This window comes from Meleagris gallopavo, chromosome 1 (genome assembly GCF_905368555.1).
Source record: "Meleagris gallopavo chromosome 1, MGAL_WU_HG_1.1, whole genome shotgun sequence".
Lineage (NCBI taxonomy): Eukaryota > Metazoa > Chordata > Aves > Galliformes > Phasianidae > Meleagris > Meleagris gallopavo.
In genome coordinates, this window is record NC_139404.1 from 130803343 (window position 1) to 130826416 (window position 23074).

General features: G+C 40.5%; 1 protein-coding gene across 6 annotated transcripts in view; it reads right to left on the reverse strand.

The window, feature by feature from the left end:
* Positions 1 to 23074, reverse strand: part of AFF3 (ALF transcription elongation factor 3) — a 324699-nt gene that overhangs the window by 256029 nt on the left and 45596 nt on the right. For all 6 annotated transcript variants that reach the window (XM_085214002.1, XM_085213991.1, XM_085213982.1 and 3 more), the window contains exons 2-3: positions 20696 to 20816; positions 15458 to 16252 (exon numbers count right to left, since the gene is read on the reverse strand). In XM_085214002.1, the coding sequence (XP_085070128.1) occupies positions 15458 to 16252; positions 20696 to 20816 (916 nt within the window). The remainder of the gene's footprint in view (positions 1 to 15457; positions 16253 to 20695; positions 20817 to 23074) is intronic.

A 23074-nucleotide genomic window follows, 5' to 3' on the forward strand; every position in this document is an offset into this window, starting at 1 on the left:
AAAAAAATCCAGCCTATAAAACCTGTTGGTGTAAAGATAAGCACTTTATTTAATATCCAATTAAATGTGGTCACCGGAGAAATCACAGCTTATGCAACTTTATCAGAAAAAGATTAATCTATTTCAGGCTTAACCCAAAATGTCATAAAAGAACTCATGAATTTAGATAGGAATCCACTTATTATCCAAAGACATTTTCCTATTGAGCAAGAACAGCCTAAATTGCTGACTATATTTATACTCAGTTCAATCAAATTTCTGTACTCAGTAGCTGTCATTGATTTTAGGACAATTATCAAACAAAAATGATGAACAAACTGAAGGAACATTATAGAGTCTTTTTCAGCTCCACAGTAATCATTAGAAAAGGCACAGCCTGCTCATTGATAATGGTTTAACAGCTCACAGGGTGACATCATCGCATTTAAAAGATAGTCACACCCGGAAGGCAGAAGATTTTTTTTTTAAATAGCATTACAATTTGCCATTTTAAAGTTAATTGTATTTTGCTTGGTGTTTCAAACCACATAGGCTGCACTCAAGTTACTTTGTTCATATTATGGGATCATGCCCAAAACCATGATTTTAAAATAAGGAGGCAAATAGTTGAATGTATTTATTTAAATTAAGCAGACTTCCTCGCCTGTCTAGAAACAGATTCTTTTCAGTTCATTAGTTGAATTTCCCACAGGGCCTGAAAAGGCACATTTCATTTCTATACTGTTTGATTTGTCTAGATGATTTATTTTTAAAAAAGTACTCTACTTTAAAATCATTGAATAATAACTATTTGGCTTCATCTTTCCACATTAATTATTACATTTAGAAGGACGTGTATCTTACTGATAGAACGGGAAACTTGTATAAGAACAACACAGAAACACCAGGCAGCCGCCAGCTACTGGGGTACAGTGTTTCTAATTTCTCTCTGCTACATCAACCCAAGTGGTGGATGCCACGACGCTGGAGACATTCAAGGCCAATCTGGATGGGGCTCTAAACACCACAGAATCACAGAATCACAGAAACACCAAAGTTGGAAAAGACCTACAAGATCACCCAGTCCAACCAGCCACCTATCACCAATAGTTCTCACTAAACCATGTCCCTCAACAAAAAATCGAAACGTTCCTTGAATACCTCCAGGACTCCACCACCTTCCTGGGCAGCCCATTCCAGTGCCTGACCACTCCTTCAGAAAAGTAGTATTTCCTAACGTCCAGCCTGAATCTCCCCTGGCGCAGCTTGAAGCCATTCCCTCTAGTTCTATCACCAGTTACACAACAGAAGAGGCCGACTCCCAGCTCACTACAACCTCCCTTCAGGTAGTTACAGAGAGAATAAGGGCTCCCCTGAGCCTCCTCTTCTCCAGACTGAACAATCCCAGCTCCCTCAGCCACTCCTCATAAGGCCTGTGCTCCAGAGCTCTCACCAGCTTTGTCGCCCTTCTTTGAACCCGCTCCAGGGCCTCAATGTCTTTCTTGCAGTGAGGGGCCCAAAACTGGACACAGCACTCGAGGTGCGGCCTCACCAGAGCTGAGTATAGGGGGATAAGCAGCACTTCCCTGTTCCTGCTGGTAATACAATTCCTGATGCAAGCCAGGATGCCATAGGCCTTCTTGGCCACCTGGGCACACTGGCATGCTGGCTCATGTTCAGCTGAGCATCAATCAATACCCCCAGATCCATTTCCTCTACACAGTCTTCCACTCTGCCCCAAGCCTGTAGCGTTGTCTGGGGTTGTTGTAGCCAAAGTGCAGGAACCGGCATTTGGCCTTGTTGAACCTCATCCTATTGGCTTCAGCCCAGCTATCCAGCCTGTCCAGATCTCTCTGTAGGGCCTCGCTACCCCCAAGCAGATCGACACTTCCAGTCAACTTGGTGTCATCTGCAAACTTACTGAGGGTGCACTCAATGTCCTCATCCAGGTCATCAATAAAGATATTGAAGAGGACAGGCCCCAGCACCAACCCCTGGGGAACACCACTCGTGCCTGGTTGCCAGATCTAGCTGTAGGTCTCACTGCTCACTGCAGGGGAGTTGGGCTAGATGACCTTTAAGGATTCCTTCTGACCCAATTAATTCCTTGATTCTATGATTCTAAGGAAAGGGTTCAAATGCAGTGGCTAAAAATCAGTATTAAACAGTAGTGGCATAGTTAAAATGAATTCCTTGATCCAGCCTCACTCTACTGAGTGCAAAATTGCCAGTGCATACATGGTACCATTATAAGAAGCTACAGCAGTTCAACTCAAGCCTGATGGCAGCACATTTGCTGAAGTGCATGTCTGCCTCTACACTGTAAATTCTTTTTGTAGTCACTTATAAATCTGGAGCTTACTTTCACAGGTTGGCATATTATATCCATCCATAGACTGGATGTCTATTTAGTGAAAAATTGGCAAAGAACAAAAAACAAACAAACAAACAAAAAAAAAACAAAAAACAAAAAAAAAAAGAAGGATCACTGATGTGGACAGCACTTTCCTGTCACTGAACTACAAACCTAAGCTTCACAGAAGAGGTAGTGGAAATAATCAGCTAGGCAAGCCCATGCTCTGAATACACAAAACCCAGTCTATTGGAAGTGGCAACGAGCCAAACTCATAGACGAGAAGGTGGGAATGGTAAATGTGATCCAATTTGCTTCAAGAAAAAACAGATTAAGAATAAATTCGGGTGTGCTTGGGGATAGGCAAGAACCCAGTGGGGCACTGCACCCAGGAAGCAAAGAACAAGAAGGTGGGAACTGCTGCCATGAGGGGTACTGGTGAAGCCCCAGAGGGCACAGAGCTGTGTTCCAGCCCCGTCCCACATGAAGTCATCACCAGACAGAGCTTGGAGGGGAAGAGCAGCAGCAGGATTCTGTCCTCAGTGAACCTTCAAAGATTTGTGACAGGTGCTTTTTAGCTGAACTTCCTCTGTGTCAGTTCTTCATCTCATGCTCTTTATATAGCAGCAATTAGCATATCTGAGAAATCCCCATTCGGCATGTTTTATGGTCTCTTCCCTGTGTATTGAGATAGTTCTGTAAGTTATGTGCAGGGATATGCCATAACTCCTAATGTGCAACTGTCATGAAATCACTCACATAGATTTATTCACTTAGGGGACAGTGAGGAAACTGATTCTGAACAGGATGCTCAGGACTTTAATTACCAGGAGGAAAAATGAGCCCTGCACCTTGGACTGGCGAAGAAGCTCCTTTGATGCTTTAAAGGTATGTCCTGAAGTTAATAGGTTATATAGCATTTCTAAATTCAAAAATCATCTTGGGCCACCAATCGCTATTCTGTATTGCCATTGCTGACTTTCTTCAAAGCAATAACAATGTCAAAAACAACCACAAGTGTTACATCTCAGTTTCTGGAACAAAACAAAGAGAAACTGAAGAAAAAAGGACTGTCTTCCCCCAGGCAATATCTTCTTGACCAAAGGAAGTTCATACAATGTAGAAAAGAAATATTCATTGCTGTCAAACCCTGATCTTGCTACTGTTGAAGTCAATGGCAAAACTCTTAATTTCAAGCAGAGCATGATCAGTGAGTAACTTGAATGGAAGTGGTAAACCTAAGTGACATAATCACTCAGGAACTGTCTCTGCTTCAAGGGACCTAAACGGTAGGAAGAAATACAGCAAGAAACATTAACTTGGAATTCAGCAATAAGCCTTTGCTGATGCTTTCATATAATTTTTGTTTCCAGTGCAGAGGTTATGAAAGAGTTTTATAGACTACGCTGTTACATAGGAAGCTATGTCACAGATACCTGAGGACAGAGCTAGGGGCTCAGTTTGTCTGGCTTTGCTTTCATGCTGACTTGGGGGGCAGAGGTGCCATTTAGAAAGGTCTCTCCACCCGCCTGCACCTCAGCTGATCCCCCCACAGCTGTGCTTCGTGTGTTCTTGGCAGAGCTGCCTTTACTGCTTAGGAAGAGCTTTGAAGCTCTGAAATGAGATTGCAGTAGTAAATATGAATCATTTTTGGTTTATTGATGAGAATGTAACTGGATATTATCAGGAGATATAAACTCTCTGAGTTGGAAAAAAAAAAGGGGGGGGGGGGGGAAAGCAAATAGCTGATGTGGTTTCAGGGACTGAAACAGTGCATGCTCCTCATAGTAACAAATAAAAATATACTGCAGCAAATGCTACAGGTTTTAGGACTGCCCAGCCATCTCTAAGCTACTGAAAGATCTTGAACACAGCCTTGGTCATAAATTGGAGCTGCAATGCCAGCAGTTCCAGTTGGGTTCCTCAAAGCATAACTTCATCCTTTCCTCTTCAGGTTCTGACATTATTCTTCTTTTTTCAGACTCCCCCACAAGACCCACATCATTTTTATGTCCTTTCCTTCTTTGTATGTTTTACTTTCCTGCCTGCTAAATATTTCTGATTCAGTCCAAGAAAGAAATTCTTTATTCGCTTACAGTCTTCTTCAAGCTGTCCACTGCATGTTGCCCTTGGTGATTCCTTCTGTGCTCTTTGCCCAGACAGCATATTTTAGCTACAGACTGGTAGTTCCACTCAATCAGCAATTAACTAGCTAATAAATTTTCTTGTATCATATGTCACTCAGAGTCTAATTAAAACTGGAGAAGGTCTCTTAGAAAATAATGCATAACTGCTAAGTCACAGCCGCTCCTTATAATACTGGTCTTGACTGTGTTATTAATGAAAAATCTTGTAGCTGCCATTTACTTCATAGGATCATAAAGGCTGGAAAAGACCTCTCAGATCACCCAGACCAACCATCAGCCCACCCCCACCATGCCCACTGACCACATCCCTCAGTGCCACATCCACACGGTTCTTGAACACTTCCAGGGACGGTGACTGCACCACCTCCCTGGGCAGCCTGTGCCACTGCATTACTGCTCCTTCTGAGAAGAGATGTTTCCTAATACCCAACCTGAACCTCCCCTGGCACAACTTAGAGTCATTAGAGGCTGGAGTACTAAGACAGTTCCTGCCTGTGTTTTGCAATGCACTTGTACTGACAGTTTTAAATAAATGCCAGCTTTGATTAACAATGGATTACACTGTTGATGGATGCTAATAATCTCTAGTACGTGCAAGAAAAAAAAACATCATCTTCGTTATCTCATTTCAAGAGACTTACAAAACAGAGAACATTTTAAATCCTTTAAACATATATTAGGAAAAAGAGATAAGAGTTAACAAGGAATACTCCTCTCTTTTTAGCTACATAAGCTTCCATCACAGCCACTTGCAGTAAATACAGAGGAATATGAATGGCAATTTTTGGTTCTGAGAGAAAATGCTTGGTCTCTATTAATATTTCTAACCCCATGGCTCATTGGTGCAAACGTTTCAGTGTATTTATCTTCTGAATAGAAGCGGTGTGAAGCCACCTCACACTGGGCCTCCATCTCTCAGAGAAATATGTTGGTGGGGAGGGAAGAGTAGGGTATGCATGAGGGAATTCAGGAAAGGAAATGCTTATCCTGAACTCTGTACGAAGCAAGCTCAGCTTCTCTGGCATGCTGCTTTTAACTCACAAAATAATAAGGGTACCATATTTCACTACATAAGATTGTTATATATAAAATACAATTAAGAGATTTGGAGCTGCATGAATATGTAATGTACACATTTCTTTACAGATGCATTTTTCTCCAGACAGACCGGTGCCTGTTTCAATTTGGAAGCTATCCATTTTCATACAAAGTTAACCAAGAGTGACAGGAAATCAGACGCCTCCGTTATTTATCTTTTCTGAACTTGGAAAAAAAAAAAAAAAACAACTAACAAAAACAAAACGGTCTTCTGTTAATTACTTTTCTAGGAAGCTATTTTGTGGTACCATAGGGATAGATCTTCCCTATTCAGAAGTGCTACGGAAATGACAACTTTACGATGTGCAGGGCGAATAAAGTATGTTACATGCAGATATTTAAGGGTATATTTGTCTTCATTTATTGAAAGAGAATATGTGACCAACAATAAAGAATTGAACTGCCTCTGGCCTGGCTGGGTGCATTTACAACAATTACTGGAGGTCTGACCTTTTTAACCTTATACATCAAGCAACACATATACGTTATTTATTTAGCTGGAATTAACAGTGATCTGTGAAGCTCTTTGTATTTGCCTTTGGTTCTCCTGCTCATCAGTCATAACTGACCCCAGTGAGCATGTACAGTGGTGGCAGTTTCATGTCATTCTAATTTATGAAAGACTGGGGAAACTACAGAACAGAGCCATAAAATCTTTCCCATGGATACTTAAAAAAAAATCCTAAACCACCTTTATGTTCAGCACGATCCCGCGTAGACTGCTCTGAAGACAAAGAGAAGGCAGAAAAGCTCTACCTCATTATAATTACTGGAAGGGGGAATGTGAGTCCCTGCAGCAGCAACGGGGGCTTGGACTTCACACCTGACTGCACACCAACACAGTGCTCCAGTGTGGTACAACAGGAGCTCTGAGAAGCTCCCTGTCTGAGCACTGTGTCGGTAATCAGAAATCCTCAGCAAGCCACCGCTACTCTCTGCCCTTCCCAAGCGCTCCTTTGTTCAGGAGATATCAAGCAGATGGGGAGGAGATGCTCGGATGAAACTCGATGCTGAGGACAGCCTGGTGCTTGCAGCAACCTCCAGGAAAGGATAGGTTTCTCCAACACCTCACAGAACTTTGGAGCAATCCATGGTAATGGGGTCAAAGGTGGGAAAGTGGGAGCAGTGCCACTGCACATTACGCTGCTTTGTTTCTGGCAGGGAGGATTTTTATTACATCCAGTTGCCATCATCATGAGCATTACTGATGGATTCAAAGAAAAAATGGAAATCAGACAAAACGTGCCATTGAAATCTGGTTTTGTAGTTCTAGAAATCTCATTTCCTTCATCAATATCTTTATTGCTTTCCAAAAGGAACTACAGAAGCAATTACACAGGGTTGTGGCCATGTTTATGCATGCACTCTTGTATCAACTCCAGATCTAATTCATAAACTGAACCATACTGTCTGATGGTAAAAATAAAAGAAGCAAAAGAAACATGCTTTGATCGCAATAAACCACTGAGCTCTAAAAGGTGGTTACTTGATCATCTTTTTGAAAAGGTTGGAAGACCGGTTTTATTGAAGGGAGAATCTCACTTCAGAGAGACCCCAATGAAGTGCCCAGAATATTTAGTCAATAACTAGGAAAGAAAAAAAACAAAACAAAACAAAACAAAAAAAACCTTGGGAAAAATTCACAAAAAGGCAGGTGCATACATTAAGGAATTCTCTTGACAATCATAAGTTTGCATCCAGTTCCAAGAGATTTTTCTCTGATGATAGCCATCCCACTGGTTAAAATGATGGGAAACAACAAGAGATTCACCATAGCAACAAATGCATAGCAGGTACCATATGGAAAACAATGCAAGAAGGAAATTTTAGGCTCTAAATAAATCAATTCTGTGTTTTCAAAATTTATAGGTAAGTTTAGCTAGTGCTTTCCTAGAAAAAAATATAAAAATAAAAGTAAAAAAAGATTATGTTATTTAATTCAAAAGGAAAATTAAATTGAGGGAAACCAGACAGCTCTAGAGCTAAAGTAAAGGTATTCAAACAGCATTTTCCTTCTACAAGAACTACTATGGAAGAATTAGAAAAATTAAGCCCACTGTGTACAATGAACTGCCTGCACACAGGCTTACTCTGAGCCTTTGTGACTGCAGATTGCTAGAAGGAGAGAGGCTTGTACCACAGTTTAAGAACTATATGGAAAATCCATCTTTGCACACTGTGGTCTCCACTGTTTTTGTTGAGACTGTTTCAAACACCACTCTGTCTATTTAATACATTCTATGCATAGCCCTCCCACGGACTCACTCGAAGATCCTGAATAACCTACGGCTAGCAGGGATCTTTGCACCACACTGCTCTTGTTGTCCAGTTCTTCCTGTCTAACGTGGGAAAACATTCTTTATTTGTGGGGAAGGTCACTGGTAACATTACAGGGATGAATTGAGCTGTGTCTTCTGGTAAATGTGGCTTGCTAACTCTTTCCCATGAACATCTTGGAAAGAAAACATCGACAACTGGCTCATACTTAGAGTACTCAAGTGCTGTGATTGCTAACTGGCTTCCCAAGCACTGCAATTCTTCAATAAAGCTGATAAATAGTAGAAAAGTATCAACACCCTTAATTCTGTGCCCACGTCTCCAGCCTCTCTAGTTAAGTCCACAGTGTCAGAAAAATTCTGGAATTATTTTTTTAATGCATTCAATTAATCTCTCCTTTCTTTTCTATTTTTATCTAAAAGCATTTTCAGCTGACCCTCTGCTTTCACTTCTGCCTTCCTGGGTCAGAACCCAACACCCCGGGAATCAGAGAAAAAAGGCCAGAATTCAGCTCCTGCCCGAATCGTCCTCCTGCAGCAGTCCAACAGGCTCTGTTACAGCAGGGGGAGGACAGTGCCGTGCATTTGAGGAAAGGGCTTACACAGATCTCTCCCAAACCCTCTTCCTTCCTTGAGAGACACTCTCTCACAGTATAGGCTGGGATATGTGGTATTTCCAAAGGAGGCCTGCACTCATCAGGACCATCTTCTCTGCTTAGTCTACACTGGAGCTTATGTTGCCAAATGAGATGGAACTGCACTTATTTTTTAACACATGAACTTCCAATTTTAAGCATGGACCTGCTTGTTACACATGCTATGCACTGAAGTTCTCCCTAAAAGAATGTGATTTTGAACAAATTGTTGACACTAAGCTCACATTTAGGTGTTCTTGTTTTTTTCCTCAGAGTAGAAGAAGGGGATAAAAGAGTTAGGGTGGTTTTTGCTTTCCATTAATGCACAGGGATAGAACTGATAGGGAAAAAAAATCGCAGATTTAAGGAATGCTTGCCAGTGTGTGTGGCAGATGCTGATAGCTATATATAGCCTCTCCAATGAGAACGAATGCAGAGTATCTATGCAGGCAAGCAGGAATTTGCCTGTATAAGGCTAGAGCAAAAATGAAAAAAAAGATTCAACATTTAATCTATTGTGCGTTACTTCTCCTGCAAAAGAAGTTGTGTAAGTACTCCATGAAGTGGAATATGAATGTGTCCTCATGATGACCTTATCTACATTTCATATAAACGTGCTCCCAAATTTAACAGAACATAATCTTTCCTTTTTACTGTTAGGCTGCTACTCATTCCTGAACACAGCCTCAATTTCCTTCCTTCATAACCCTGATGCAGCTCACAAGATGAAATTCAAAAACAGAGCTCAGATATAAAGAACATGATTTGCCATCTTAGGCTTTTCTTATTGTCTCATTTGTAAGAAAATTTTAGAAATGAGAGGCACTTGCTTGCTTTTCCTGCTTCTTTTTCTCTATACATTTCTATTCCTTTCTAGTCTGTGCAATGGATTTTTACCTACAGCAATAAGTAGTTCAAAATGTGAAATAGCAGTACTTGAGATGACGAGCTATCATTTATACGGAGCAATGTGATAATTTTGGAAGGACAGGGAGGTTGGCTATGGATTCTAATTAACACTGATGAACCTGGTTCCTAAAGATTAAATTCCCAAATGAGTAACCACTACCTTTCTACACACAGGTCTATCCAAGTTATTCTCATTAAAACAATTTAAAAAAAAAAAATTATAAGCTTCAGTCTGTGTCAAGATACTCAAGGCTTTCCAAAACTGATTAAAAATATCAAATGAGGTATTGAACTACATTAAAAATCAACCTTTTTAATGTATTGAAAATGGTCTATAATTTGTATTCAATTGCTCTTATTTCCAGTGAATAATAATTGTATTGCAGCCAACTTTGTGCCCTGTTTCTCTGTAAATCTCAAGGGATATAGAGAAAAGGATTTTGCATCCTGCTGAAGACACACGCGCTCTGCATGGCATTGCTTCTTACTCCTCAATTCTTACATAGAGCTAACTTTGTTGTATTATATGTTTATTTTTTCCACTGATGTCTCCTTCAAACTGGTAAACTCAAATGAAAGTGCACAGCTATGAAATATAACAATGTGCTCTGTTAAGTACTGTACGCTAAATGTACTTTCATGGAAGCAGAGAACTCAGTCTATATGCATTACAATAGTGGACTTGCAAATGAGGAGATTTATGGCAATATATTTCTGTTTTCTTGTTTTCTCTGTCTGTGGAACTTGAAGCTGCTTGTAGCCATATGATGTTCAAAATAAAACTGAACTGTCACACAGAAGTGCATATCACTACATTTGTCCCTTAAAAGAATAGAGAATACAGTTTGCAGGAATTGGGAAAACAGCTATTTCTTACCACTCACCTCTCTACTTGGACACGCTTGGCAGCCTCTCCCCTGTCTCCTGCCCCATAATTTTCCCTCCATTGTATCTCACCTTCTATTTCACACCTATGCCCTGCACTCACATCTCGCTTCCTCAATTTGCAGGAAAGTTCTTGCAGCCCAGCTTTCAGTTCAGTTAAGTAGCCACTGAATTTGTTTAGACCAAGTTATAAAGAATATGTTTTGGACCATGGTATCTTTTTGTACATGTTTTAAGAATTGGAAGTATAAAACAAAAAGTTCAATGACAAAACTAGGCTGGAAGACAGAGAGCTAGGACTATGAAAATGGCACAGAGGGTTGTGATCATTGGCACAGTCTTGTTGGAGATGAGTTCCTAATGGCTTACCACCTCCAGTCAATACTGAAGCCAACACCATTTACCATCTTCGTTAAGAACCAGAATGATGGGCCACAGGGTAGCCTCAGCAAGTTTATAGATGATGTAAAACTGGGAAAAGTGGTTGATAAACCAAAGGGTCGTGCTGCTATCCAGAGGAATGTTGACAGGCTGGAGAAATGGGCTGATGGGATTTTGTTTGAAGTTCAACAAGGAGAAATATAAAATCCTGACTCTGCAAAAGAATCTCATGCACCAATATAGGCTGTCATCTAACCGAATGAAAATTTTCTCTACAGAGGAAAAGATCCTCACAGCGGAAGATTCAGGTACAGAGAAAGATCCTCACAGCCAACATGCTGACCATGAGGCACAGATGCACCCATTCACCTGCCTCCCAGAAAAGGCCAACAAGACCCTGAGCTAAATTAGGAAAATAGTGGCCTGCAAGGTACGGGAGATGATCCTTCCTCCCTGCTGAACACTGAGGCCATATCTGAAGTGCTGGAGCCAATACATGAAAGATATGTATGGACTTCCTGGAGTGAATTTAGTACAGGGCCACAGTTGTGGTAATGGAAGAGGAGTATCTCTCATACAAGGAGTGGCTGAGAAAGCTGGAACTGTTCAGTGAGGAGAAGAGAAGGTTCAAGGGGGCTAGGGGCAGAGAAAAATCATCAGTATAAATATGTAGGTTGCTCTGAAAGTAATGCCTCCCATTTATTTCCAACAGATACAAACAGCATAATAATATTATTTGATAAAGCAAATTCTCAACTGTCTTCTTCTCTGACCTGACTCCGTAAGTTTGAGCCTTCAGCTTAGCACTACAATGTAACACTCAGAGTTGATGACTTGTCTGGGTTCCAGAAAATCCAGAAGGATCACCCCTTTCCTATTCCAAAAGGTAGTGCACTTTACCCATTGAGGGCTGCATATTGAGCTTTTTCATCGATGGGGAATTCATGTGTCACCACTTCATGGACTACTGTTTTGACTCCAGCTCTTAGCAGTGACACTATGTCTCGTCACTGGTAATGATGTGATCCAGGAAATTGTCATCTTCAGCTATCTATTGGTTCAATAAGTCCTTACAAACTTGTATATAGTGTTCTTTCAGTTCCTGTGTCAATATTCATGAGACCCACCTGGCACAAACTTTGCGATAAAGTTTCCAATGCATTTAAGATGATATTCATCTCTATACAGGGTTTTCCAGTCTCAACCCATCCATTCACATAGATGAGCTCATCAAGATGCTCTTCATTTTGTGGTGTAAAATGCTGTACATGGCCCTGTGGAACATGGCTTGTCTTTCATTTCACTGTCACCACTGCTGAAAGGCCCCACCCACTGCCTCACTGTGTTCACGTCCACTGTTTGTTTCCATAAACATTCAGCAAGAGTCAATGAATATCAGAGGATGCCATTTTTTACACATGGAAGAATTCAGTTCCACATCTTTGCTTTATCTGAACTCCATGTCAGACACCATTGTGTCAGACTGCCCCTCTGCTGCCATCTAGTACATGGCAACAAAATGCAACAGAATATTGTCAGGAAGGTTCAGCCTCTACTGTCATCCCACAAACATCTGCCTCTGGCATTGTGCATCAATATAATATAATAGGAGGCATTACTTTTAGAGCAACCCTCATTCATACCTGATGTCAGGCAACAGAGAATAAGGAGTAAGATTCTTCTCATTAGTAGCCAGTGACAGGACAAGATGGAAAGAGTATGAATTAAAAGACATGAAATCCCATTTGAACACAAGAATACACTTTTTTACTGTGAAAGTGATTAATCCTGGGCACAGGTTTAGAGAAGTAGTGGAGTCTCCAGCTGTAGAGATAGACATGGTCATCGGCAGCTTGCTCTAGTTGACCGCTCTTTAGCAAGGAGATTGGACTAGACAATTTCAAGAGGTCACTTACACCATCAGCCATTTGGTTATTCTGTGAATCTATTAAAGATCTCATGGTAATGCCTACACTAAGCTCACAGAGCACACTAACTGCCCTACTTATCCCATCTCAGCCATAAGCCTTTTATTTTAGCATACAGCAAGCTTCATTCAACCACATGCACTCCAGATATCCTATTCCCATACTCTCTGTCCATATCCTTTGTCCCCTATTTTTCTGACTTCTCTCAGGAAACTTTCTGGCACCCATTTCTGTTTCCACGTAGTTTCCCAGACACTGTCCTTACCTCTTTGTCAGTCTGCTTTCCCTCCTGATCAACTTGTATTTCATCTCTATTTGTCTGGTCGTTCCATGTCCACTAAGGATACCTGATTTCTTCTGGCCATCACCTTTAGCCCCATCCTGTGCAAGGGAAACCTCATTTTGTCTGCAAAGGTTCAGAAGACTATGCCAGCTTATGTGATGAGAGTAGCTTAAAACTCATATCCCTAATAAAGGACAGTGGCCTTTTAATGCAAGTGAGGAGTTCTATGAGTTTGAAAGCAGAAATTTAAAGAATGCATGGAAATTTTTACAAAATCTTATCAGAAGATGTATGATAAAAATGAGAAGAATGGAAAGACATTTTGAAGCAAAAATAACTAATACTGAAAATTAAAAGGAAGAATAGATTAGGCAACAATAACCAAAAAAATCAGTCTTAGTCAATACTTTTCCCTGTAGCAATATCAGTGGGTTACCATTTTCATCGTGTGCCACTTGGGATGGAAAATGTTAGAATAAAGGAAACGTCAAGATAAAGGAAAAAATGTTGGGTACTTTTATCATCAGTACTCTCAGCCCTCAAATATGAGATCTAAGCATTGTCTTTTATTAGCTCAAGTTACAAATCCCAACACCACCCGTAACATCTACCATTTTCTTCTGAGCAATGTTTATCATTTTTATAATCACTTAACCTCTTTTTCTTAACCTGCCAGACAATGCTTTTTTGTCTACCTCCTTTAACTTCAGCTAAATGTTTATGTTACCAAATACTATTTCAAAAATACTGTGTCCCACAAAACCTGTGAGAAGCTGGTGAACACTGTAGTAGTTATTTTGCGGTCCATGCTCTCCTATCACTGCCTACATTGCTATCAGTATCTAAGCAAGTTAGTTTAAGCAATCTCAAATACATCTATATGTCTAGAACCTGCAGTATAAATTTGCCCTTATGCATCATCATGGATTACATACAACAAGTGAAAATTTTTTTCCTACTGAGATAGGCAAATCTGGAATGCAAATGGAAAATTCTGAATTTCAGACAAACAAATGATTGCCTATCAAAACCCCTTTCCAAACTAGTCACTAGGGTATTGCATACATGTGAAGGGGGAAAATTTGTAAGATTCAGACAATTGCCACAGGCATCGTTAATTCTAACAATACTTCTTACTTGCAGATAGCGGCAAGTCAGAAGTCTGAAGGAGGTAATAATAGCTGCATGGATATTAGCATATGCCATTACCTGATCTATCTGCACAATTACAGCGATCTGTGAATGCTAAATTTGCTTATCAAATCTGACTTAAGTGCCTAAAACAATCCTTTTTCAGTAACAACATATCTCTTCAGAATGGTTTGGAACTGATGGAACTTAAACTTAGAGAAAAACCACATGGGCATAATGTCTACAAGAACTGAGAAAAGTAATTGCTTCCAGAGAGACTTCTTTCCTCAACCAAACTGAGGAGGGAATACAGCAGTCAATTCCATTTCTGAAAAACAGGCATTAAGAGGCCAGAGAGCTTTACCAAAAATTAGAGTTTTCCTTTCTTTTAGCAGTGCCAGAAAAAATTTTAAAAAATGACTAAAAACATTTCAAGGCACACCACAGTCATCAAATAAGAGTAAACAATCAGTATCTCTCTGCTCTGAGACGCTATCAGTGATTCAGTCAAATAGAATCATTCAGTCCTATAAATACTATAAATTGTTTAAGCCATGGGAGCTCTACCAGTTTACACAAGAGGATGTGACCGTCTTTGTATAAACGCACAGGTCTCTCAATACACCCATGAAATAAAAAAACCCACATTCTTCATTCTGCCAAAAACAACCGTTCCCTCCCCACCCAAAAAACACAAAACAGAAAATCACATAATACACAAGTGACAAAATGAGGTGTCCTACTGTAGCCAATGGAATGTGAAATAAATAAACATAAAATAAGTAAGTCCAAACAGATACCTTTCACATCTACTGCTAATAACAGAAATGTTGCCTAGAAGTTTTTTCGGATATGTTCTCACCTTTATAGCAAGACTGATTTTGATAGACTGTGTTTATTTAGGAAGAAAACCTTAGTCTTTTTGAAAATTGGTTTGAAAGAGAAGATTTTATGAACAAGAGTCTCATTGCTATATTTTTATCTATTCCACAGATCTCACATTGCTAACTATAATTTATCTAGATTGTAAAACTACTTTGACATCATTGAGGATGGCAGAACTACTTCTGATGCCAAGCACTTCATTTAATCACTGAGAAAAAGAAGAAAGTCAACCGAGTACGAACACTGTGACATAACACACAAGCCTAGCTAAAAGACGAATTTAAAATATCCAGACATTACATATGGACATTCAGGAAAAAAAAAAGTAATATATACTATTAGAAAATGTGGCAGTGAGGAGGTGTTATGGACCTGAAGACATTTTGATGTTGAGATATCTTTACATTACTATGCAGTTGCTATTTGCATGTCAATGTTTGCAAAGTAAAAAATAAATATAAAAACTAAGACATTAAAAATATGTAAAGAGATGCAGTTTGCAGTTCTAAGCTGCTATCTATCCATCTATTCAGGATAGGATGTCATAAAAAGCATCAAAACACATACCTCTTCTTGCTTAGGAATGTTGAACTTCGTTATCTTTGACTTGGTCCTGGCCGAATCAGGTTTGTTAGAAGGCACTCCCCTGTACAACTTGGTTGTCTCTGTCAATAACTTCAGCTTTGGAGACTCATCAGGGGCCTGATCTTGACCGTCCATTGGCCTTACATAAGCCGTTGGTTTCTGCTGAACCAGACTGGGCTTCGAAGCAAGAGATGGTGGGAAGTTCTGGACACAGTGCCCACTGCTGTGCTTTGAGGGTCTCTCCTGAACTTGAGCTCCTCCTTCTGAGCCACAATTTAACTTTGCTGGCTGCTGCACTCTGCTGACACTGTCACCTAGTGTGGCCCTCAGTGAGCTTTGCTGGGCAGCATTGGAGGAGGAGGAGGTGGGACTAGATGCATAGCGTTTCAGTTTCTCCAGACTGGATTTTTGGTTTGCCAGTTTGAAGTCACCCTTGTGGGACTCCAGTGAGCGGTGTCCATGCTTGCTGGCTCTCTGCTGACCCTCTGAAGCAGCATTGTGCCCAGCCTTCTGCCAACCCATCGTGGTGCTTTTGCTCTGCTGCGCAGGTAGGGCTGTTGGTGCGGAAGAAGTGTTGGAAATGGAAGGAGGAGGTGGCGGTCTTGAGTCTGCGATAAGAAGTTCATCGGGCTTGGGGAGAGGTGTCTGAGGAACCCCAGGTTTTGGAACCCCAACAAGGTGGCTCTGGTTTGATCGGTCGGTTAACAAATCTTTCATTTCATCATAGTTGCCCAGTGTATTCTGGATGCGATTAGAGAGCTCGTCCCCCTTGTTAGTCTGCAAAACAAAAATTGAGTGTTCTACAATAGCCAACCTAAGACAAACAAAATTCCCTGCATGCTTCTGCTGAAATCTTTACTGAAGTTGCACTGTCTTATTCAGCAGCAGCGTTGAGGGATGAAATCGAAAATCCTTATTGTCTCTGAAGATACTTGTCAACATCTTAAATCTACCCTGAACTGGAAAAGCTATAAAGGGCCTTAGAGTATATAAAAAAAAAAATCTATCACTGGTATCATGCTGTAGTTAAAATATATTACCTGGAAACTAGAAAATTTATTATTGCAACTACACAGAACAGTTTGGATTAAATCTGACCATGATAAAACTTTTCCTATAGTCCAGTGCACGCTCTCCTTCAGCCATGAATGAAAATATTGCATTCCTGATTACCTTCTCTGCCTCTTCAAGTTTTCACATAGCATCTGGGAAGCACTGAATGAACTCTCCAGTCTAAGCCAGCCAAATACTGCAAGATAACCTGAAGGCAGGTCATGGGACAGTGGGAAAACCACAGATCGTTACATCCTTCTGATGAAAGTGCTCTGTTGAGATGTTCTCTCCAGAACACTCTTCCCTTTGAGAAAAACGAGTGAGTAAAACTCCCCAAATTCTTGAAAATACTCAGTATTTAATTGTGCAGCAGGGGGGACACAGTCAGCATTTCCACCCTTTAAGATTAATCATTGTTTTTGAAATCATCCATTTAATTCCTTGCTTAAAAGGAAGAAGCTTCACAAAGAAATAAAACAAGTGGAAAAAAATACTGAAGAAGGTTGAAAATTATTTCTTTAAACTGTAAGCAAAAGAGGATATCATTAGCATTTCTGCAGCACAGATTTTTCTGAACCCTACCAAGAATCAGGTGTGTATTTTGTTTTGTATTTTCAGAGGAAGATAGTAATGAGATAGTGGTGTTCTCCTATCTCTTTTCCAGACATGGAGTCTCAATGGGGAAACACTCTTATGCTTCAGAAGGCCAAGCTTTCATCTCAGGATCCTCTGTTTAAGGGGGAAACAGTAGCTTAGAGATGAAGGAAGTAAAGGGAGTGGAAAATAACCAAAATGTGAAGTATGTAGTAGCAATACCAATCACCCTGGAAATGTGGGGATTTTTTTTTTCAAGAATTCCAATAAAATTGAAGCATTGATTCACGGTCAGCATAGCTTAAGAAGTGAACGTTCCTTCACTTCACAAGAATCACATAATGTCCTAGAGAAGAGGAAATTACTTAAGAGGCCTCAAAAATGGGAAGCATCGTTCATATCTAAAAAGAAACTGTTGCAGATGAGTTGTCTAGCTCACAGCTTTAACTGGGGTAGGAAGTATGTTCAACTCAGGCAGATTAAGAGGCACAGAAGGCATCTACATGGGGATGCTTTGTTGGTACAGTGGTAAAAACTGAACAGCTGGCAATGGAGATCTGGACTGCTCATTTATGGCTATCTGCAGTTGGGCTTATTGATCTTCAAGATGGTTGGAGATATATTCATATGTCTCCTGGGGTCTGTGGCTACTACACTTAGGTATCTCCTTGACCAGAATTATTATTTTCTGAAGGTATAGAGAAGTTTGCTTTTACTCAGTGGATCTCTTCTGTCCCTTCAGTGGATATTCAACTTGTGTAGCTATCTTGAAGAAAGATGCATTTCCAGCTTCCCTCTAGGGAAGGAGATCTACGCTTGGGTCTGCACCCAGCCTGTCTCAGCCAGCCTGTGCCTCAGGTTTCCTTCCCTCCCAGGAGCACAGCAACAAGGACCTCAGAATGGAACAAGGCCCCTAATCCCCACAAGTCTCTTCCAGCACAGACCATTTGTGGGGCAGCTCTCTATCCAGCTGGATCAATGGATGCAAAAGAATTTATCTTTAAGTTCTGTACCAAAAAGTCCAACTTGCCTAATAGAAAGTCAGTTCTACCTCATGACTGCTACTTGGATGGGAGGTAAATAAAAGCCTAGTTGCAGATTATCTATAGACTGTCACTAGCCCAGATAAGTCAGTAGACTATAGGTATGATATGAAGCTGATACAGAGATGCCTGTTAATGAGAAATGCCGGATAACCACAAAAATAATTGCAGCAAAAAGATCTAATGCTTGTACAATGGAACATGCTGTCAACTGGTGGGTATTGTTTGTTCCTTCTGGATACACTGGGGACATCGTGAGGGGAGATTTTGTGCTGAGCTGAGCTCAACTGGAAGAGTTCACCTATGTTCTCCTGGGAAACAGCTGGGAACTGAGGTAACTTGTTGGGAGCTTTAGATGTTAAAGCTTTTCCTATTATTTGCTCTGAAATATTGCTGGCTTTATTTAATCACTCACATAGGGAAAACATAATCACAAAATGAGTAAGTGGGAAAAGCATTCTGTGCAAACATTTATAACTTACAGTGCTCTGACATTCTTCAGTGTAGGATGTATTCCTGCATTTGAAGACCTGCAAGATCCAGCACTTCTAAAAATAAGCCAGATGGTTGCATGGAAGGCCATCAGATTTTTTTCTCCATGAAAAACACCTATGTGATTAATGGGTCAAAATATTCTGTCCATGAAATATCCAGAATGAAATTCCTATTTTTTTATCTCCTGCAAAATACATCTCTAGTAAAAGACAGTGGATTTCCTGGAATCCTTCTGAGAGGGTTGCTATGGATACTTTGAAATGAACTGGATAAGGGGCAACTGAAAGAGTCAAGATTTTTCAGGAAATCTGCTGTTTGAGAAAGAGTACATACTATTTAAGAGATTCCCAGTCTGTCTTTGATTTTCAGATATGGCCTTCTGAATGACAAATCCTTTGCCAGCACCTTTTCTAAAGGATAGTCCAAATATGGCCACAATGTTTACAAGTGATAAGCAAGGATGGCGTGCCTGTTCTGATTTTCTTGTAGGATACCTGCTAAGCACCTTCCCTGCTTCTACAGACTGCATCCACTAGTTTTCATCAATTCCCACTACTGTAGATGGAATTATACTGAGGTAGTGCAAAGATCCCTTCAAACATCATAAAAACTCAGAAACTACTGGAGAGTCCATGATACATGAAGTCTGTAGCATGACAGTAAGTACACTGAGACAGAGGTAATAATCCAAGTGTGTACAGTATTCCAGCTATGCCACTTTTGTAAGTAGTTTAAGCCTCAGTATACCCACTTTCAATATCACAAACAAAACAGTATCAGAGACCAAGCAAAAAAAACAGGTCCTTTTTATCTTAGGAGTATATCCAACTGGATCCGCCAAATGGAAAATTATTCGTCCCTATTGCAATGGAGTCTTCAGTAAATGCCAAGACACAGCTAACATGTTTCAGACTATTTTCCGTGCATTAGCTCTTGATTGGTCTCACAGTAGACTTTTTCAAATGGAGCCTTAAGGAAGATTTCAAGACATTTCCCATGGTTTCTAAATGCCTTTGTAATGAATCTGAAATTCAGGCAGCTGGAGGTCAGCTTCAAGGCAGGCAGAGTTGTCTTCTATCAAGGGATATGGTTTGAAGGTGGTAGATCTTCCTCTTTTATTAGGAACTAGAAACAACAACAATCTGGAAGGAATAGCAAGTTAAAAGGTGACCCTGGGACACGGGCAGATGCTTGGAAACACTGAAGTCAGGTGCAGTAGCCAAGTCCCGGTCCCAAATAGGACTCTGGAAAGAGACACTGAGTACCCAAAGCATCAAGGACAAGTGAAGCAGCATGGAGGGGAAAGGCTTCACAGTACGGTGGATTTAATAGCAACTTGGGCATAACTGGAAGGTCACAGTAGGAGATACATGATGTTGTTCTAATGCACACAGGCAAAGTCACTGACTAGCTAGAGGAGAGGGGCACCCTCTGTGGGATACTGGTCTCTGGTCCCATCCATAAAGGCTTGGTTTGCCTTTAGTGGGCAGAGATGATTGTGTCTCACCTTGCTGTTTCCACGAGGATTAAAATAAGGAGTTGAGTTTACTTCTGAGTTACTTCTGCCTTTGTTGAGGGCAAAACATGCCTAGCAGACAAATACTGTTGGTACTGCTTTTAGGAAAAGAAAATAAAACCAAGATATTTCATCACATTAACCTTGGCCAGAGCATGATGTTTACTGTATAGCTTGACCTTCACACATAACTCTAACACAATTACTTTCTCCTATGTGTTGCAGAAACAGGGCACCATCACCTTCACCTCCTAGTTTTAATGCCATCTCAAATATTGTTAGGACATTTCTCATTTATTTCATTCTCATGTGCTGCTGAACATTATAGGAAGCTAATGTAAGAAAAATCCAATTATCAATGAACCGTAAATGTTCTATGCAAATTTTGAGGGGCTGGCACTTGTGGGAGGTTGCTGAGACCCAGACAATGCCTTCTGCAGGCTGCGATTTAATACTGTGAAATATAATAATAATAATAATAATTAAAATAAAAAAGTCTCCCAGGTGGAAAGCATCTACCTTGTATGGTTCACTGAAGAGGGAGTAACTGGTGTTAAATGTGCCATCCTCCTGCTGGGCCTCCTGATTTCTCCTTTCCCATTCTTTCCTGCGCAGCACGTTTCTGTCCGGCTCGTAGACACTACAGCAAAAAGAGGAATAGATTTTTAGAGTTAAAAATCAGCAAGCAGCATATAAACCAGTGTGAATTTGAAAGCGAAGAACTCTGGTTTGCAGACAGATGGCAAAAAATAAGCAAGAACATGAATCAGTTGAATGCCAGTCCAAGCAGACCATGGAGGCTCTGGTCTCTGGGAATGCTGATGCTTTCTTCACACAGGGAATAGATAATTAAATTCTTGCAGAATAGAAAAGGAATCGCAGGGCAGGATCTAGTCTGTACAGAACCTCACTGCTTGAAACGTGACAAAGGAAATATCTAAGCAACTTTGACAAAGATTGAAAGTACTCTTCAGGCAGATGGTAATTACAGCTATGAGTAAATAGAAATTATATAACATATTTCCACTTATGACATATCCTCTGAGTGTTGTGTGAGAATGCTCCTTTTTTTACATAGATGTGTTTCTGTAGTGATTCTTTCATTAACTAGCTCCCTAAAGAGCTGTTAAAACTACATGCTGTAGTGGTTTCCACAGTTAGGCTGCTTCTTCTGATCTCTGTTAATCAGCCAAGTCATGAAACTACTGCTGAAACAATTCCTCTTTCTGATGGATTTGACACTATCACAACTTTAGAACACGAATACATGAATACTAGCATGACAGCGTATATATGGCTGGTGGAGTATAGCTGGAGAGGGAATAAAATCGCTGTACTACACAAAGGTATTAATCTTTAGAAATGAATTAGACACCAATATAAACATACAAAATAAAAATTAACTTTTTTTTTTTTCAGAACTCAACCACAATGTGTGACATCATAAAACAGAGAATCCTTTCCCCGAATTTCCTCAAAACAACACAGGTTTAGGCACCTCCTGTACATTTTATTCTCATCAAAAGAAAACCAGTGTATCCAATCAGCTTTACTTGTTATTTCAGGACATTGTGACGAGTTGCCTATTTTACATAGCTCAGCTAATGCCTTTCTTCTGGCACGGTAAATCTGTAAAGTACAAATATATATTAATGTCATGTAAGTGCACCATGTGTTAATGAAAAAAAAAAGTTGCCTTGCTAACCACTTCCCGGTTAGCAAAACATATGTTGCATTGGCTTTCCACGTGATATTACCTAGTGTGCCTCGGGCAAGCCTGCAAAAAGACCAACAGCTATCTGATTCTAATTCTAGACATGAGAGAGCTGAAAATATGTAGGATATGTTAGATGCTGGCAGATTTAACAACAATGCTTTAGCGGTCACCAAATGAACACAAAGCCTTACATTTGCTTGCTAATGTTGCTAACTCCTCCCAGACAGATCTGCCCTCTCAGTGAGGTCTCACTCGAGAGGCTGCATCAGGCCAGATCCTGGTGGGCTATCAGGCAGCCTTTCTGGAAGCCACCTATGGGCAGATGCCAAAGATGGAGCTGGGTTTATTGGGAACATAGGATTCTTCCTTCAAGAAGAAAGGTGTAGCAAAACATCCCCAAGGGCTCACATAGTGTGCACTGCTGATGCCAGGAGGTAAGTAGTTGCCATTCACTGCTCCTTGACCTGTAGTCCCCAGTCAGTACTGCATGCCACCTCAGTGCACTCCCCTCCTATAAGTTGGGGTAAGAGTCCTTTTAACAACAACCTCTGTGTCTGCTGTAGGCTTTCTGCCACCAGGAATAACCGCTGCTGGGTGGGTTTTCCTGAACTTGCAGGGATCCAGTTATAACTTCATCCTCAGCTGCCTTTCCCCATCCCCTGTTGACTCTTCCAGATGTTTTGCATTTAGACTGCAGCCTGCAGTCAAATAGAGATGGACAGATCCTCTGAGATTAATTATAATACTGATTTCTACCCAGTTTCTTGAAAGTAAACAAGTGTAACACTTCACTATGCCTCACACAAATTTGAAAATGCTGTGGTGTAGTACTCCTGAAGTGGAGAGACTTTTTATTATTTTATTTGATGGAGACATACAAGTCTCTAATATCCCTTTTATTTGATGAAAACCTATTTGATGTAAGACACAAGTTCTCAGATTTCTGAACCCTTTTCCCAAATGAGATGTTCACTCTTGGCCACAACTCACAGCCTGCAATAATTCATAATGATTATGCAAATAGCAAAACAGTGTGACAATGCCTAATATGCCACCTCTAAGCAGTAAGTTAGGAAGAGCAGCAAGTCAAGAGCTGCATTCTTTCGGTAATGCTAGATGGCAAAATCTCCAACATTTGCAAGGATGCTCCTTATTTGCATGAATGCTGTAAGATTCACACG